Below are 19,961 nucleotides of genomic sequence, written 5' to 3'. Positions count from 1 at the left end.
ATTTGAGTGATTACAAATAAAATAAGTTAATTTATACATTTCAAACTCGTAAAATGATTATTCAAGTGATATCACAGTGAATTGTGGGATTCTAATTTATATAAAAAATTATCGACTTTTTGTACGTTGAGTAATTCCTACATTGTAACGAGGAATAAATTCCAACTTTTAAAATATGAATTCATTATATTGTGAACTGTTGGATAAAGAATGGAAAAGAATATTATTATATAAAAAATACGTAAAATCGTATTATGTATAATTTGTTTCTATTTTTTTTTTCTTTTTTTTTTTATTATATAGTATTGTATAATATCCCCTGATAATAAGTATCTTATTGTCAACTTTTAATTTATAGTAAAAATATAAAACAAGTAAAATTGCTGTAGCAATTTTTGGTATTAATATTTATTTGTAACATTATATCTACATATCATTTTAGTTATATGTAAAATTTAACAAAATTGACCCTGTGGGTTTTAAAATATTAAATGTGATTTATTAAAAATATTTTTACATGATCAAAAATTAATTTGTATGGAAATAATATAATCAATATTTATAGGGGATTCTAAAATGAAATTATAAGCACAACTGATTCTTATCAAATGTTATTTTTATTTTTGCTCGTTATAATGGCGTGTACATGATATAATAGAAACAACACATTTTTTCCAGGTATTCTTACAAAAGCAACACTGATTTTTCTTTTTAATTTTCTTAATTTTTTCTTATACATTTGTGTATTTCTTCATTTTCTTAAATTTTTGTCATTGTTTTATTTGTTTTATCTCGCAATATGTGAAATTAGCATAATTTGAATATAAATTTCTTATATTCAAATCGAAATTCTAGAAATCCAATGTATTGTTATTAAATTATAAAAACATAAATTTGTTTTCGTAAATGACTAATTAAAAATTTCAAATGTATAAAATATTTTAAAAATTAAACATTAGAAAGGTTGTTTTATAAGCTTTAAAAGCTTTTTGTATCAGGTACATACTAGAACAATATGATATAAATCTTACATATTTACATATGATATAGTAAAAAAAAATAGTAATTATACATTTGTGTATTTGAAATATACATATACACATATTTCGAGACTGCTTCGAGGATCTCTTATAACATACATTTTTCTAACATAACAAGAGTGCCAGTAATTCTTGTCTCACATTAAAGCACAAGGCATAAAAATTTCCATTTTCAATTTTATTATTCATAACACTCGCTTTTTAAATCCAAGTAAATCATGAATTTTCAAAGCAATCTGTTAGAGAAAAAATTGATAAAGGTGTATAATATAATTGATTATGTAGGATAAATGCATTCATTATTATACTCCATATAACATTTGGTCAATATATATGACATGTATGTTACATCGTATTGTTGTAATAATATAAGCATCCCACCTAAGGTGAACAATGTAATAATTTATGATTTTCATACACTCAGTTTATTATAGGTATCTAGAATATGTGGTAAATAGTACATGTATGAATCGCATACAACTCGGTTTTTTGCATATATCTGAGATCTGCGTATAAAGTTTCGATAAAATCATGTAACTGCCATGACTAAAGATGTATTTTAATTTTGAATGGGTGATGTATTTTAAGTTAAAATGGGAAATTATAAATAAATACATAATATGCGACGCCTGACTTTATTAACATTTATGCACGATATGCAACGCGTTAATGTGGATTTCGTTCGTTCGAATAAAAATATATTATTCTGCCAATTGGCTCTTAATTGATTATAGGGTGATTTATAAAAATGAGATGTTATCAAGTGTTTCATAAATAAGAAATATCGTTATTGTTATAGTATATTTAGTTCAATTTTGAAAAGAAAGGAAAGAAGATAAATCACAAACAGTAGCTAGTGTAATTATTACATTATATACGTACGCTCAATATTATATACATATTCGATATGCGTATATTAATGTATTAGTATTTAAAAACTCGTTCGATTTTTATTTCAAACATTAGGCTATAATAGAATTCTGTGCTCATGTTAGACGTAGAAATATGAAATACTAATCGAACGAGTTTCAATCTCTTGTTTTCTCTTTATGTGTCCATGAATCGAAATTCAAGAAAATAAACTATTGAGTGATAGATAAAGCGTTCATTATGCTAAATATCCAAACGCAATAAAACATAATTCGATGCAGATTATTTCATAGAATTAAATGACCTTATACATGATAATTATAAGATAAAATATGCGTAAAATATTGCTTTGTGGGTAAACTTAGTATTAATAACTAGTGTGTTTATTGGTCTTAATAAAATATATAAGTAGTATGCACATTCTTTTGAGTATGATAGAACGTTTTATTTTAGACTGACAACAATTATGAAATATCTCGAAAACTAATTGTCACGAATTTGTTTCATTAATGAGATAAAGAATAAACAGAAACTGTTGACTATCTTAATGAATTAGTGATAATATGAAAACGATTTGCATTTACCGGGGACGTGGTATGTATGCATGGTAGTAAAGTATGCCGAGATCCAAGTACAAATTATCTCGGGCATACTATCAATAGTTTATTTTCTTAACTTACCCCTACTGATCGATAGATGGCATAATAGATTTAGAATAAATGTGTTTCGTATACTACATAATTAATAAATACTCTTAAGAAATTAAATACATAAAAAAAGTGCAATATGAAAGTACAAAATTTGATGTTTCATTTGAATTTTGTATATTTTACAAAAAAGGGGAAAAATGATAAATGAGGAATATATGGATAGCTTTTCCAATATTCTAAATTCTCTTAACTATAAGAATTTCGAAAATGTTTTACTATCAGAATCTTTATTATATGTAAGGCCATGTCCCTGATAACGTACTTATATAGCGTTGAACTTTTGAATAATATTATCTAATGATAAAAGAAAAGCGGTTTAGAACGATTTAACGTTATACAATTTTCTAATCACTTTAACGTTATTCTGAATTTTGTATGATCGAATTCTATATTCGAACGACGAATTCCATATTTATATGGATCGATATTTAATGATGGATATAAAGTAGTTCCAGTAGTAATCTGATTTTTGGCATAATTATAGGGTAAATGTACATATAATTATTTTCCAAAAAATACTCATTGTTAAATGTATATGAGGGGAAATTGTTATAGATAAGGCTATTATCGTCATTTATATTAATTGAGATAATAAACGACGTTTCGATTAAATAAGATTTTTTCATGTTATTGCTTCGATTTTTTTTTTAATATATTTCTACGTGTCACACAAATTCATTTAGAAAATATTACAATTTTTTTCATAAATATCTGAATTCCATTACATATGTGACATCGTTTTATAATAGAAGTAATTTTTTTATATATAAATTTAAAAAAAATCATTCGGATTATTGTGTATTCTAATTTTATTCATTTGTTAATATTAAAAAGTTATCGTAAATTTTATTTCGTTATTTCTATTACTAAAAACAATTAAAGGAATTACATAGAAGTCTTTTTATTGTTTTAAATAATGACAAAAGTTAGATTGCAAATATTGTTTAATTTCTAATGCAAACATTATGGATTACAAGAATGTATATGTAACAGAACATTGATAGGTAAAATATATATTATCAAAATTCTTAATTGTACAAAATTATCGATTATACAATAATTTTAACACATAACTTTTGTATTTAAAAAAAAGCAGTTTTATTTCAGTTGAAACGTACATGGTATCGTAAATTTTTAATAATATATTAGCTTCACAATTGTATAAATAATTATACACATTACATTAATTTTAAATAAATTTATGGAAAAACATTTTGATGCATTTATTAATACACAATTTAAAATAATAAATTTTATACTTGTACGTTCAAACTGTAGCATTAAAAATACCTATATCAATTTATTAATAATCTATTAGTAATAAAGTAAAATAATTAATTTCCTAATTTATAAAAGAACTTTTTTAAAAAAATGCACATTCTTAACTATGTATATAAATATCTCTATTTGACATATTATACAATAGCATATTGCTAAAGCGCCGTCTACCTGTTGCATTCACGACTACAAATATCTAAATTTCAGTTTCATCCAAAATCCTTCAGGAGAATGAAGGACTAATTGGGTTTCTGGTTTGAGATTACCGTTATATCCTTGTCATATTCATATAAAATCTGTAATATTTTAAATGTCAATTGCTTTTTCGAAACGTGAAAAGAACTTATAATTTTTATTGGAATGCTTAATATGCCTACCCTTGTTATATCTTACCTCAGTAATATTCTAGCACTTAACGATTCATGTTCTGGAAATGTAATTTTGCGTAAGCTTTAATAAAGCAGAATGGCTTTTTTGTGTCCAGTTCGTATACGTCGTGGAAAGAAAAAGAAACGTAAGTAATAAGATACTGAATAATTCTTCAAAGAAATTATTTTAAATTTGTGTTAAAAGTTATACGTATAAAAGATATTTTGCGGTATTATACATTTTATTGTAATAAAAATTTCTATAACTGAAAGAAGGTATTTAAGTTTGAAATTTAATTTTAGATATAATTAAAATATTTGTATATACTTTAATCACTATAAAAATATATTAAATGAAAATGTACATAATAATTTTTTAATATATTATTATATTCAATTATTTATTTTAACAGATAAATAAAGCACTATTTATATATAACCATTTACTATTTTGTACACAATATAATATATTAATGTACAATATATTTAATGTATTTTGTAACTATCTTTGACTTTAAAGATTACATTTTTTTGATTTTACTTTAAGCTCATTATCTTATATAATTAAATATATATCTAATAATTATAAAAAGAAAATAAAGCAATAAAAGTTCCAAATTTGTATATTACAGCTGGTGTGCATAATTTTAATTTAGAAAAAGATTGTGCTGGAGCAGGAGGAACAGGACTTGGTTTAGGAACAAAAGTACCATTGCCTCCTGGTCGTATAACAGGAAGTGCTAGTATTGAGACATTAGTCAGAGTAGGTATAGAAAAAGAAAATGGACTGTCACCAGATAGTAAAATGGTTATTGTTTATGATTTCACACCATGTGTAGATGATGAACTACAAGTAAAACGAGGCCAGGTTAGCAATTTTTTATTATACATGTTTTAAGTAGAATTTAAATGTGTCAATAACATTCTATGTATTTGTTCCAATTTTATATCTTTATATTTACTTTACATTCATTGATATTATCAGATATAAAGTTTATTATTAATTTTAATTTTATCCTTCATAATATTGAATACTGATTACTTTTTTTTTTATCAATGTTACGTTGTTTTGTTTTTTTGCATGTTCTAGGTTGTAAATGTTTTATATAGAGAGAATGATTGGGTGTATGTAATAGCAGCTGATACACGTATGGAAGGTTTTGTTCCGCATTCATACTGTGCACCTTACACGTCTCAGCTTGCTGAATTAACACTTGCTACTCTTATGAACAACGTGAAAAAAAAATTACCAAGATCTAATGAGACTGATTGCGATTTTAGTGGTACAGGTCGTTCACAAACAGTAGATGCACAACAGACTGACACTGGATCAGCATCAGATTGTGAAAGTTATGCTCGTAATGTTACTACAGCTGATGTAAATGTTAATCGATCTAATATTACACAATCTCAAAATTCTATTCAAACTATATCCTCACAGCCAGATGTGCACCCATTTTTTAAGGTAATGTATACAAATATATGTGTTTCATGTGTTTAAATATTCTTATATGATGTATAATGTGTGTATTATATTTATATAATGTACATTCTAGGATCCATCAGCTGGTAGATACATTGTACTTTATACTTTTGTGGCTAGAGATGAAAATGATGTTAGCGTAGAAAGGGGTGAATTTGTAACTGTACTCAATCGAGATGATCCTGATTGGTTTTGGGTACTTAGACATTGTGATGGTAATGAAGGATTTGTGCCATCTGGATTTGTATACCCAGGACATGTTCTTCATTCATATGCAACAACAAATACTACAACTACCACTACTACTACAGTAGCTACAACATCTACAGAAACTCATGCTTTAGGTTGGTTTTTATCTCTTTCTATAGAAATTAAAACTAATAAAACGTGGGAAACCTTAAATTTAGTTTTATTTGTAGTTTATAAACTTATTACAAATATTTATTAAATATAAATACATATTTTAATGTTAAAATATTTTTACAGAGATCCTTGTATTTTATACTAAATTAAAATGTAGTTTAATTTAATCCTATAATAATTTCAGTATCATGTAACAAAATTTTCACTCGTATTTTTTCTGTAACATAAATTTTCACTTTTTTATTTTTTTATTTCAAGGAAAAGGGAACAATATGTCAGGAACTGAATCACTGCAACAAAAAGGTTTACGAGATTTTCGAGATGACACAAACGGCACAGAATTAGTTGTACTTTATGATTATAAGGCGCAGGCGCCGGATGACTTATCTGTGAGAAGAGCTGACTGGATATATGCAGATTTAGGAAATCAAACTGTCGATGGTTGGTTGTGGGCATATGCGCCTAAAACTCGTAAATATGGATTTATTCCTAAAGCATATGCCCGACCTCCTGCGATGACGAGTTTATAATATACCTGACAATACTTTTCTACTTTTTTACATTTTATATATATATAAATATATATATGTATTCAAATAATAATATACTATTACATAGTATTACACATAAATTGGTATCCAAAAATTTGGATATACATCAAAGTTCTTTGTGTAAGTATTATTAAAATCATTAATGGGAGTATTGGAATTTTATTTTGTATATCTATACACTTTTGTAATATATTTAATGTACAGTAACATTTACATTGAGTGTAGCACAGTCTGATGTAATGTGACTGAGGAAACCTTCATGCAGAACTATACAGTCACCTGTTGAAAAAATGTCTTGAGGACATTGAGCTGTCCTTAATGAGTTTACTGGACCTGTATATGTTAGGCAACGCAAACCATCATTATCAATTTTGTCTACAGCCTGTTGTGGAAGTAGTCAATATGCATATCATTTATTATGTACATAAGTATTAATCATTTGTTTAACTAAATGTTTTTTTTTTTGTTAATTATATGATATACCTGAATACTACATAGAAGCTTGTTTGTTGTGTTTCCAATGTCCAGTCCAGCAACCCAAGCAATAACTATGTTTTTCTCACGAAAATCTTTCTTTTTATCAATTTTGTCATTAGATATGTGTTTATCTGTATAATGTAATCGAGCAGCTAACACTGGTAGTGGCAAACGATTTCGATATTTTGGGTTGATTTGACTACCATTAAATAATCTTGCAACAGGATCTCTTAGTATAAAGATTTAATGTTAATTGATAGCATTCTTTAAACATTAAAAAATTTTTCTTTAATATACAGAATATTTTTACGTGTTAAATCCTTTTATTACTATTAACAATTTAGAAAAAAATACAAATGATAAGTAAAATTTTTTATGTCAAAATCTATTCACAAACAAGTAATTTTTTTAAAATTATTTTTACTATATTGTTAATAATAATAATTTTTAGACGCATAAATTTTCGATATAATTTTTTATTTTTATACTTAATTAAAAAATATCCATTTATATTATAATAAATTTTTGCATTTTATACAAAGAATATATTTGTTTATACTTACGAGAGTTTACCAGAAACTAAAAGTAGAGCCAGACATCGACTAGAATTGGGAGATAAGGCCTTGAAACTAATGATGAGCGTACTTTTAATACCTGGTTCTACATTCAGAATAGGCACTTCCGGGTGATCGAAAATGAAATGATGTGTTAAAGCTGAAAAAGCCACGTTTATAGCACAATCAATTCGTGGACAACGGATTGGTCTACGAGAACATTCTGTAGTAATTTGTCCGTTAACTTTTGCCTCAGATACATGCGACAATATATTGTCTTTCTTAAATAAGTTACAACAACTTTGTTGCTGCTTTTGTTTGTCATCATTTCTATTTTGTTCTGCATAAACATCATTTTCGTCTCTAATTTGTTCATAGTCAGAAATCTCTTCAAAATTATCATTGTAATATCCTAATGTATTTCTTTCGATATTTTGTGCTGTGGATGAATAATTTTGATTATAAGACTTTGTATACGATTGTTCAACGTTAATAGGGGTCCACTGTTGTTGCCGTTGATGATGTTTTGGATAATATTCTAATTGCTGTCGTGACATTTGTGTCCTTTTTAGGTGCGCGTATGTGGAATTTAAACTGACATTACTTTCTCGTGATAAATTTATACACGATTGTTGATACTGTACATGACAAAGAATGCAGCCTGGGTCTGCAATATACGTTATTGTACTTTTACTTTTTTGAATATATTTAAATTATTTTAACATGATTTTAAAATTATGTTAGTTAACCTGATTGAAGTGAAAAATGTTGGATACAGCATTGGCACAAAGTATGTCCCTTAGAACAAGGAACATTTTGATTTAGATTAGAATTTATGTTTCCAAGAGCAAGGTGACAAATGGTACATAGTCCAGGCATCACATTCCTTTGCGACGTCAATAACTCTTCATCTTCTTTGCTGTCTTCTTCGCATTTTATTTCTTTTTCCTTGGTCGTTCCGATTCTAAAATGTTTGTTTTCTTGTATCCTCTTTCCATCATTGTGTTCTTTTAGTTGTGCACGCTGAAAGAATCTTTTCATGCTACTGTTACATTTAACTAAATCATAAATTATTATTTTTCTAAACTTCTTTCATTTTCCTAACTTAAAATTAAAATGCTATATAAAATATAATTTGTCCATTTAATATTTTCTTTCGTGTTTCATTTCTTTTATATATTATAATAAACAAGCATAAATTCTCTAACGTATTTTTACCCAATACGAGATAGGTTTCAATTAAAAACTATACTTTTTGATTATTTGGATTCTTTTTTATAAATGAATAATTATATAAAAGATTATTATCAATTTCAATCATTTAAGTATGTTGTAGAAATTGATAAATTACTTCTGCTATATGTACATACATATAATCATTACTCGGTTTTAGTTTTCGAAATATAGATTAGTAAGAAACTTTTGGTATTTAAATTTTGCTTACACGCGTACTCTCGTGAGTAATGTATGTGTTTGTATGCACCGCCACTTATCGCACTGTACTAGGCGTTTCTATTTATATACAGCTGTTTATATAAACAAAAGATGAAATTAAGGGTCTTCTTCAGTTTCTGTTTTTCACTAGGTTTCAGTATTTAGAAAAGTACGGATAGCTATGGATACAAATATATCTATTTTCTAATTAAAAGATAGTACTCTCTACTTAAAAAAACTAATTTTTGGAAAAATAAAATGGTATCTTTGATCTAGATATTTTTATTAAATTAGTGTTGATTAGGCTGGATTAAAATGTCTCTGTAAAAGCTTAATAACTGAAAAATCTACTATTTTATGTAATATCATGGTGATTGTTCTAAATACTACATTTTTAATATTGGTATAATTTCTCTCTATTTTATGCTAATTGATAAGATTATATATTCAACGAAGTGCATTTAAAAATTAAGGACCGCAGCTTCATCTTTAATTTTATAGTTTATATAAACAGCTGTAGAAACGTATAGTACGATGCGATTAGAGGTGATCGCATACAAACGCAGATGATGTTACAGATGCGCTTGTATATGCAGAATTCAATGTAGTAGAAGCAAAAACTTTTCGCAAATATCTCAAAAATTAAAACTGAAGGATGGTTATATACGTATGCGTATATTGGGAAATTTAAAATATTAATTTCTACAATATACAATTTAAAAATGATCGAAATCGGTGCTTTGTCTATTAATCTAAGTAATTATCATATAAAATTATAAATATTGGTTTTTCTTATACCACTTCGTAATATTATTTGTTATTATTATTTGTAATATTATTTAAATTACTGACCACATTATAAAATATATTTTTATAAAAAAAGATAAATTTATAATATGAAAAAAAGTATTTCTTCTTTTCTTTTCGTGATGAAAGACTAAAATGGAATTCAATCTATTTATTCACAATTTTAAATCTCGTTTCCCTTGAATATTAAGTCACGTGCCTCGTTCTGATTCTTTATCGGATTGCAGTTTGCTTTGTTAACTCGATGATTTTCTTTTTCCATTTCTTTATTTGGATTCTCGGGTCAGCTTGTATATCACTTCAGACGATAACTCTTTAAAATATTTATCGTTTTTCGTCGTTCTTGTTAGTACGTTCTTGGTGCTGTAAAACGTTACGAGTATTATTATATCTTTTACCAGTACTATTCATGTGCCTTTTGGTTCTTCTTGAAAAACAATTTTTGCATTCATCTCTTCTTAGTTTTGTCAGTTTGATAATTTTACATTTAACAAGGCAATACAATACGTATTTTGTAACTGCATATATCAAAGATAAACGATGTAATAATAATTTCCAAAGCTTAAAGATGAAAAATATGTTAATAAATATAGCTTTACCATGACGATTATATTGAATAATAATTCTATCGTTGAGATATATTAATAACTAATTAAGTACATGTTATAAATTATTTGTTTAAGATTCTTATTTATGTATGTGAGTGATAAATAAGAAAATAAAATTGAAATTTTATATAACACAATTTAATATGCAATTGCAATAATAAGAAATTTTTACTTAGTACAAAAATCACATAATTACCAGATTCAAAAATATTATTAAATATGTCGTCGATAAAATTCTCCAATTTCTTTGGTTTCAATAGTTTTATGAATTTCTTAAGACGTAATATTTTCGATTACTTTTTAAATAAATAATTGAAACGTATACGTAAAATATCTGTTAATCAAAGTTTTGGGTTTTTTTCGAATAATTTAATTTGCTATAATTTATTACTTGAAAATGTTTTACGTACATTAACGATGTAAACTTCGATACGTGTGATTTGTCAATTAGATCTGAAGAACCATTTTGACACCTACCTTCTTTGTCACTTTCCTATACCTTCAAATATTTGAAAATCTTTTGAAGAAACATATTTTTCTCCGTTTCCAATTTTATCGTACGTTATTTATATAGATTTATTTAAAATTTCATTCATCTTGTTTTCTCGAGGTTTTGTCGAAGAAATAATCCGATAAATATACAAAATTTATACCAATCATTTTATATATGTCATTTATAATTATATACTCGAAACTAATAAATTGATATAAAAATAATATTTCATTCTCATGTGATATATAATATATAAGTACACATATTTCGAAGTCGTTATCAAGACGCAAATTTACTTTTGCTTGGCTATTAATCGCATTTACGTGCAGTGATTTTTATATATGTACATGACAAATAACCATTAAACAACGATAAGTTGTTTAAAACTTTCGTAAACATAATTATCTATTATATATTACAAAATCGTGTGTACAATTATTGTGAAGTAAATGTTAATTTAAATTATTGTATTTAAAATGTGAATGAGTAAAAGGACAAAATGTATCAAATAACATTTTTTTATTGTTTGCAATCAAAGATAGTGACAAATGAATTACTATTACTATAAATTTTACTTTTTTTTTGATATTTATAAAATTATAAACCATGGTTTATTATTCATTTCCGAATTTCTATACAATATTCTATTAATTTAAAATTAAAAAATTTTATGAAATACTTTAGTATATCTTTCTAAGGTTTTTTAAATTAAAGTAAAATAGTAATGGTAAACTAGTAATAGGTATAAATAAATTGCATTAATACCACATAGTATAAATTAAAATATTACTATATTTTGTAAATATAAAATTTTAAATACCATAAAAATTTGTAATAAATACATAACTGATTAAAACAGTGTAATAAAACACGCTGGAAATAAACAGTAATAAAAAATAATTTAATGAATAATTGAATACAAATTTAAACTATATACTTGCTACAAAATATTATCATAAATATATAAATTTTTTTATGTAATGTATTTGCTTACATAAACATGTAAAATTCTAAACTCAGTTATATTCGAGATACAGAAGACATATGCAGGATGACTATTTTATCTGAAAATGAAGAATATCCAGAAAAATGACTAGAGATATTTAAAAACTCATTTAACAAAAGTTGTTCAGTATATCTCTGATTTTATATTAACTTATACAGTAACATTATGTATTAAAAAATACAGCGTCATTTAAAAAAATTCACTTGACTGTAAAATCTCTCATTTTTTCACTAAAAAAAAAAGAAAAGTTTTTATATCATATTATGCTTCCTTTCATACTAAATAACTTTCATTAAAACACCTTTTTATATATCTTTAGTCGCTTTTGATATATATTGTATTTCCAAATAGATTAGACATCCTGTGTGTTTTGGATAGTTATAATATAATTGTTAAACAATTCTTTCCTATAGGTATTTTCGTTGATAAATAAATCGTAATAAACCTATTTTATAGTTGTTTATCGGTATTATTAAATTTTTACATAACTCAAAATAAAAAGTTACACAATTTCATTTCTAAAATTAATAATTTAACTGATTAACTTATTAAAAAGTTCAGAAGTTTATATCACATTTGTTTAATTTGATTGCAATTTCTATTCTTTATCTCATAGCTTTTAGAAACGAATATTCTTTTAAGTTTACCAATTTTTCTGTACTTAAGGTTTTTATATTATTTGAGTGTAAATCATCTAATGATACAAAATTCTGTTTCTCACCTAAATTAGTCATACTAAAACTTTTACTCTTACTATTGGCCAATGAATTATTTTTCTCAAAAAGTGATAATAGTGGCAATTCATTTGCAATTGATTGTTCTTTTGTTAATTTTTGAATTGCAAAAGATTTATTACAATTAGTTAAATTTTTATTTGAAGAGTTTTCACTTGATAAATTTACAACTGATTTTACTTGTTTTAGTGATGAACTAACACTGGAAGATAAAAATTGTGTTGAATTAGACCTAAACCATTTTTTCTCTGGCATTACCTCTGTTTTTAATTGTAAATTTGTCTTGTTAAAATTATTTAATTGTGCATTATGCAATTTTGTTACCACATTTAGGCCATTATCATTAGTTTCTTTTATTGGAAACGATCGCGTATTATATTTTAAATTTATGACATGCTTATCAAATGTGAGATTCTCAGTCTTATCACCTACAATATCATCTAAACTTTGATATTTTTCTATAGAACTTGTATCGAGATTCAAAGATAAATTAATATCACTACTACTTTGAGATTTGTTATTACTAAAACCAAAATTAAAGACATTATTTGGCACATATTTTGCTATACTCTGACATATTCCGTTTTCTGTAAATTTCGAACTCAAATTAAATATATTTGTTCTTGAAGGACTATTATTTAACGACTTCGATACAGTATTCTTAAAGTTATTTTTATGTTTGTTTAATACTATTGAATCAATAATTTCATGCTTTACGGTATTTGATTCTTCGAGATGTGACATTAAAGAAATGTTCGTAAATGGACTTTTCAAAATTTGAAAATTTTTTAACAATTTTTTTGATTGATTCAAATTTTGCATAGAAGGATCTTTGCCTTGCAAAAACTTATAATTGAAGTGTTTTAAGAAATTATTTGATTTTGAATTTTCCTCACTATAAAAATGTAAATTAGATATACTTTCGTTTTTACTGTCTTGCCCAATTACAGTATTCTCAAGGGGTAATTTATTCAAATTTTCTATATTAGCTTCTAGTTCTAATTCCCATTGAGAAGATGTTGCTTCACTTCCATCAACCGATCTTTTTCCAAGATATTCAGTATCTTCTTGTAATTGACAAGTATTCTGTAATACAACAAACAGCTATGAATAGATGTCTTGTGGTGTACAACCTTTTACTAGAACGAAAATTTTCAAATATTTACTAACATTATAATCTTGTATCCTATTATACTTTTTCAGTTGATTATTCATAATGTCCTTTACTTTATTGCCATTTAATTGATTAAATTCTATGTCATAATTTGAACTCTTTTGTGGACTAACTAATTCTGCACCAACACCTGGTTCTCGAGGTCCATTAGCTATAAAATCTAAAAATTCAATTCAAAAGATATAATTAATATACAACGTATATTTTAATCTAAAGTTAAAAAATTTAACATTAGATCAAAATAATCACTTATTAAAATATTAATACATGTACCATAATCTCGACGCTGTTGATGTATTTGATTACTGATTTCTTCCAACCTACGAAGACTTGTAGCATAATTAATTTTTGCATCTTGTATTGCTTTTTGTAAACATTCAACTCGTTCTTTTTGAGTAGCTAACATTTGATCACATTGTGCTTTAACTTCAAAATATGGTCGAGCCTTTATTATGGAACGACGATGTTTCTCCTCTAGTTGCAGTAGTCTTTTTTTAGCATCATGAAATAGCACTGCCCTTTTGTAATGTTCTCTACGACATTCAGCTTTCTGATTTTCAGCATCTGTAACCTAGATTATAATATAAATAAGATAAACTAAACTAAATTTTATTTTTTATTCTTTCTTCATCAGATCTATTGACATTTCAACATCCTCATCTCACTATTTTTTTATTATACATTTTAATACATAACAATTTAACATATGAATAACTTACTTTAAGGGTTGCATGATTTAGCATATCCTGCCAAGCTTGATCAAAATTCCATTCATGTTGATGTGACATAAATCTACTTTCAGCTAATGCCACAGTTTCTTTTGCCGCTGCATGGATTTCACTTGCTCTTTGAAATAGTTGCGCTTGTTGTTGACATTTTATCTACATAAGAATTTCATTTATTATTTTTCAAACTTCAATAAATATTTTGATTACTGTCTTACCTGGGCTTCACGTGCTACTTCAAGTGCTTCATAATAACATCTTGCTTTTTCAACACAGCTATTTCCCACTTTATGTAATATTTCCTTTAATCTTTTGGTAGTTTCAGATAATAATTGTCTAAATGCAGTGTGAGCTTCCTGAATAATAAATGCAGTTTCAATAAATTTTACAAATCTTATTTTTAATACTAGCAAATAATTGGTTTAATGTTAATATATAATTAACAATATACATATATAATATCTTAATTATGAAATGTGTATCTTACATCCAATTCAGTTTCAAGTTTGTTTATATCATCTGTTGCATCATTTAAATTCTCCAACTCAATCTAAAAATGTTATATTTAATATTAGGTGTTTAAAAAAGGAAACTTCAAATAATTTATAATACAAAATTTTATGGAAAACACTTTTTGATACCAAAGCATAAAAACAAAAGTAATATTGAAAGTTTCTTTTCAAAATTTGAATTTAAACTTTACTTAATTATTTTTTAATTAAATGTATTTCTATAATCTATTTAATTTTATATTATTTAATAACAATTTTCATTAAATTTTATTTAATAATAATAGTATTTCAAAATATACTTGTTTTGTTATTTAGTATTTCTATCTTAGTTTACCTGTATAATAAAAATTATAAATAATATAATATAATGAAATTGTAAATTGAAATTATAATACTTAAATATAAATAAAATAATATATTACTTTTAATATGAATAAATTATTCTTTTGCTGTTACAATTTTCTGATTATCAAAAGATAACTATAATGAAAATTTATAAATTTTTATTTATAATGAATTATAGAGATAGTCAAATAATAATTCGTATTATAATTAGTATTTACTAAAATATAATGATAATTATTATAATAATAATAATTGTTGTTTTAATATGTTCTATTAACATTAACGATACAGAAATATACAACAGCACGTTATACATTACTTGCAAAATGAGGCAAACAATTATTAAAAATATTAATAAAATAACAAGTTACAATTAAATAATGTATTTACACTTTTACACAATAAAAACTGGTAATGAAAATAAAGTGAAAGCAAAGTGGAACGTGGTACCAGGCTGTATTAGGCATTACGATCGCATTTAGTAATCATTTATTTACGTATATAACCTATAAGATGATACTTTTTAAAAGTATACACTTATCAATATAAGAATAAAAAAATAAAAGATTTTCATGAAAAATAATTACCTGTATGCGAGGATCTAAATTTCCATCAATATTATCCGTAACATCCATTCTTTAATTTTTGACATTTAAGGAACTTAACTTGTAACTATGAAATTCAATTCATTATGAATTTCTATGAATATATGTAATCATTCGAATTGTAAATGACTTTCATAATTGTTGACGTGAAAAATTATTTGTTGTCATTCACATTTTGAAAGGAAACGATACTAAACAATTATGCCTAACATCATAGGCACTGCTAAAGAGTACTAACCAAACTGTTGTAAGCAATAGTAATATATATACACTAGTGAACAAGCATTATATGTAGACTAATATTAATTTTTCCTTACCAATAAAATAAGAATTATTTTTTTCTTTTCGTTATTTCTTACCATATTGTAATATTTGAATATTAATTTACTTTCACTATTTGCAAATAATGCTTTATCTAATGTAGGTCCACGTTTATAATATTTATTTATAACTAACACAGGTGATTAGTATTAAAAATGTTTGACAAATTTTTATATTTATATTTATTAAATAATTTAAATATAATAATTTAAAAATGAGATATTAAATTAATTGAAAATTTATTTTTTGATAATGTACTTAAATACAATAATTTGATGTTAAAATAACAATACATATCATCTATCTTTTATTACTTTATCCTACTTTTAATTTTATATATTCCTTTTTGTAATTCAATACAGGTATTTATAGGTTTGAAAATTATAAATATAAAATGCATGTACACACAGATGTTAATAACTATGCATACAAAAAAATCGTAATATTATAAATATGTTTATTTAATTCTGTTTTAAGTTTAAAGTTCTTGTTACAATCTTAATTTTTTTGTTTATCTTGTTTTCTTGCTTTTATGGCAAGAACTTTTTAAAATATTGTAATAATTTTAAAACACTTTTGATAGTAGTAACTATAATGGTAAAGATCTTTAAAGTAAAATAAATTAATTGAGCTGTAGGAATCTCCTTTCTTAAATCTAATAAGTAGAGTGCAAGTCCTTTCAGGTTACCGATTTAGTTGAAATTTTACAGGTTTGTAGATTTCGTCATGTAATTCAAGAATATATAATATTATAGCCTCAACTATTTAATAATTTTTAAAATATTTGCAATTAAAGTTTTATTATTCCATTAAGTATATATTTATTCGACCTACCTTCTAAATGGAATCGTGACTTAACGGCGACAGTCGAGAATTCACATGATAAAGGACCGCAGTTCGATTCCTCACCGTAGTTTAATAGCTTTTTTCTTCAATCTATTTTTCATTTTGTATTCATTTGTCGCCTATGAAAACATTGTAAATAAAATTTGTTAATAAAAAAATTCATTTTTTACGCTTTTTAATGCTAGTATATATTTATTACAACATAATGAGCATATTATGCAAGAAAAACATTATTCTACAGCAATCTTATTTACTATTAACTAATTATTAAATTAAACATTGTATAAGAATGTTACCTATAATTTCAACTTTGCTGCGCAGCTATAAATGTTCATGAATTAAATGCAGAAACTTGGAAATTTATTAATTTTCTACTGTCGAATTGATTTATTAAGGTGTATTATTAGCACATAACCAGAACAGGTATTTAGTTTGAATAAAAATTTTACCGCCTGCGATCAGTGCCATTTATGATTTTGGACCATCTGCTCGGAAAAGTAATAGGAACATAGAATAGGCAAGGAGGTCGTCGAAGAGCTCGTCACGTAACAGACAAGGGCAGAGATGGGACAGAAAAGGATAGAAGTGCTCCAACAGTGAAAGATTAATAAATTACTCAATTTCTGTAATTAACTTATGAACTTCTATAATTTCATTACAAAGTTGGAACTTCAGGCTAACTTCTTATATAATTTTCGTATATAATTTATTACGAATTAGTTAGTTATTAATTTTTGTTTCATGGCGTCCATGATTTCGTAAAGACGATCATCTTAAGTACCGACTAACGCGATCGTTCTTAAGTACCGACTAGCCTCACGACGTACTCTCGAGCACTCGATAACTCCATGCTTCGTAAGTCATTCAAACGATTCGTTCCGACACTTATCCTCGCCACTGCCACCCTTGTCATACGACGGTTCTAGGGTGCTCGGCGGGTTGGCACTCATCTGGGTCAATTCGAGGGTCAGTCGGGCCTAGTCGTCCTGGGCACCAGCGCGTGCACGACCGGGGTATGGGCTCTATAGCCGTGATACTGCAAATGGGCATGCGGTCAGACCCCATGGGATGATTAATTTCTCCCCCATGTGGCAGGGGCCTGCGTGACCGGCTACAGGGCCTCGCTAGGGACCCTCAGCTTGATTTTGGATGTTTCGCTGGTTCCTCGATCACTCTCGTTCGCGGGTAAGTCATGACGGGGTCTGTGGTAGCTGGATGTGCTAGGTTCGATCGGGAGGGTGCCGAGGCATGAAGTTGTCTTGTACACGAGAGTACGTCTCGTAGGCTAGTCTGTCTTTCGAATGATCGCGATCTCGTTCGGGCGCGTCGCGATTTTCTATTTGCTCGCGAGTTTGATATTTCATTCCCTATTTTTATGGGAACTTCAAAATATTTTAGCGTTGCGACAGGAGAGGTTTAGTATACCGAACCGAAGTCCCTTTTGCAAGACACGATATCTTGTAAAGTGTCAGTAGAGTCAGTAGAGTTTAACTTCTTTCGCTCCAAGTTAGACTAGGCTATCTTTGATACAGGTAGCGCCAGCAGGTTGCGCCACTAGGGCGCATGTCGGGTCTCGATGCGTAGCCACCTCCTCGTGGTGAGACCTGGTAATTGGTATCCTTCTTCAAAGACTTTTCTTTGCAAAACGATACCAAGCTAAGAGCTGCGCACAAAGTTTCAAATATTTGCTATCTCTTGTAAAATTTCAATATTTCTCTTCAACGTTTGAACATTTCTGAGGCCTTAGAATCGGTAGACGATAGACCTCCTTTCATGTCATGTATTCCTAATACAAAGCCGCAAAATCAGTTGAGAATTTCTCGCCGAGCCTGTCAGTGTTGTGTCCACGGAATTCTTAGAAATGACGTCAGTTCTTCGAACTGTCTCGATCAGGTATATTCTTTCATGTTACATATTCCTAATACAAAATCTCAAAATCAGCCGAAAATTTTCTCCACTGAATTCATGAAAATGATGTTATTTAAATACATAAAAATGTATAAATAGTAAAAAATAAATAGTTATTATTAATAATAAATTAATATCGTAAATAATAAATTGTTCACTGCGTAAATTTATATCAAAAGTAAAAAATTAATGAAATATTAGTCATTACTTGAATCTATAAAGTACTAACGTTAAAATGTACCTACAATTTGCAAAAGGATTATAAATTATTACACTTATTGCTAATAAGAAATTGCTCACAACGTAAATTTATAGTACAAGTGGAAAAATTACTAAATTATAGGCTATTACTAGTATATATAAAGTATTTGTGCGAAATTTGCATGAAGTCGATAAATTTCTACACTTATTATTAATAACAAATTAAAATTGATAATAACAAATATTTGGAACGTATATTAACGATAAAAGTCAAAAAAGTTAACAAATTATTAGCCCCTACTTAAACAAACAACATATTTGTGTTAGAATGTATCCATGACTTACAAAAAGTGAATAAATCATTAAATTTATTGTTAATAACAAATTAAAATCATTGATAACAAATAGTTTGCAAAGTATATTAACGATAAAAGTCAAGAAAATTAATAAATTATTAGTTATTACAGCGGAAAAGTAACTTTTAAAGGAATCGGTAAAGTTCGGAAATTTTCGCCGATCTTCGGTCGGCCGCCGCTATATAAGGGGCC

At 26.4% G+C, this 19,961-nt stretch overlaps 3 protein-coding genes across 3 annotated transcripts; 1 reads left to right on the top strand and 2 right to left on the bottom strand.

Moving 5' to 3' along the window:
• The first annotated feature begins 4,336 nt into the window (after positions 1–4,336).
• On the top strand, positions 4,337–6,644 carry LOC108552706 (Dachs ligand with SH3s). The gene is made up of 5 exons (XM_017907366.1): positions 4,337–4,412; positions 4,899–5,134; positions 5,357–5,731; positions 5,823–6,093; positions 6,371–6,644. The coding sequence occupies exons 1-5, from the start codon at positions 4,364–4,366 to the stop codon at positions 6,640–6,642; spliced, it is 1,203 nt and encodes a 400-aa protein (XP_017762855.1). The 5' UTR covers positions 4,337–4,363; the 3' UTR covers positions 6,643–6,644.
• A 173-nt stretch (positions 6,645–6,817) lies between these two features.
• LOC108552693 (uncharacterized) lies at positions 6,818–9,074 on the bottom strand. The gene is made up of 5 exons (XM_017907349.1): positions 9,065–9,074; positions 8,444–8,752; positions 7,704–8,361; positions 7,147–7,369; positions 6,818–7,045 (listed from the first exon to the last, which is right to left on the bottom strand). The coding sequence occupies exons 1-5, from the start codon at positions 9,072–9,074 to the stop codon at positions 6,857–6,859; spliced, it is 1,389 nt and encodes a 462-aa protein (XP_017762838.1). The 3' UTR covers positions 6,818–6,856.
• Positions 9,075–12,772: 3,698 nt separating this feature from the next.
• On the bottom strand, positions 12,773–16,210 carry LOC108552707 (uncharacterized). Its single transcript, XM_017907367.1, is given in 8 exon segments — positions 12,773–12,865; positions 12,867–13,862; positions 13,947–14,110; positions 14,224–14,521; positions 14,670–14,831; positions 14,894–15,031; positions 15,163–15,225; positions 16,120–16,210. Coding segments are annotated over 8 exon segments (1,962 nt in total). The 5' UTR covers positions 16,168–16,210.
• Between the last annotated feature and the right edge of the window lie 3,751 nt (positions 16,211–19,961).

Source organism: Eufriesea mexicana, unplaced genomic scaffold, assembly GCF_001483705.2.
Source record: "Eufriesea mexicana isolate 0111107269 unplaced genomic scaffold, ASM148370v2 scaffold7616, whole genome shotgun sequence".
NCBI classification, from domain to species: Eukaryota; Metazoa; Arthropoda; class Insecta; order Hymenoptera; family Apidae; genus Eufriesea; species Eufriesea mexicana.
Note: the sequence above shows the minus strand (reverse complement) of the source record. Positions and strands in the feature narration are given on the sequence as shown.

Coding starts and splice junctions, on each gene's coding strand:
- LOC108552706 (XM_017907366.1), top strand. CDS start 4,364: ATGGCTTTTTTGTGTCCAGTTCGTATACGTCGTGGAAAGAAAAAGAAA. Junction 5,732..5,822: donor ATGTGCACCCATTTTTTAAG/GTAATGTATACA, acceptor TGTACATTCTAG/GATCCATCAGCTGGTAGATA. Junction 6,094..6,370: donor TACAGAAACTCATGCTTTAG/GTTGGTTTTTAT, acceptor TTTTATTTCAAG/GAAAAGGGAACAATATGTCA.
- LOC108552693 (XM_017907349.1), bottom strand. Junction 8,362..8,443: donor ACATTTTTCACTTCAATCAG/GTTAACTAACAT, acceptor CGTATATTGCAG/ACCCAGGCTGCATTCTTTGT. Junction 7,370..7,703: donor TTAGTTTCTGGTAAACTCTC/GTAAGTATAAAC, acceptor CTTTATACTAAG/AGATCCTGTTGCAAGATTAT.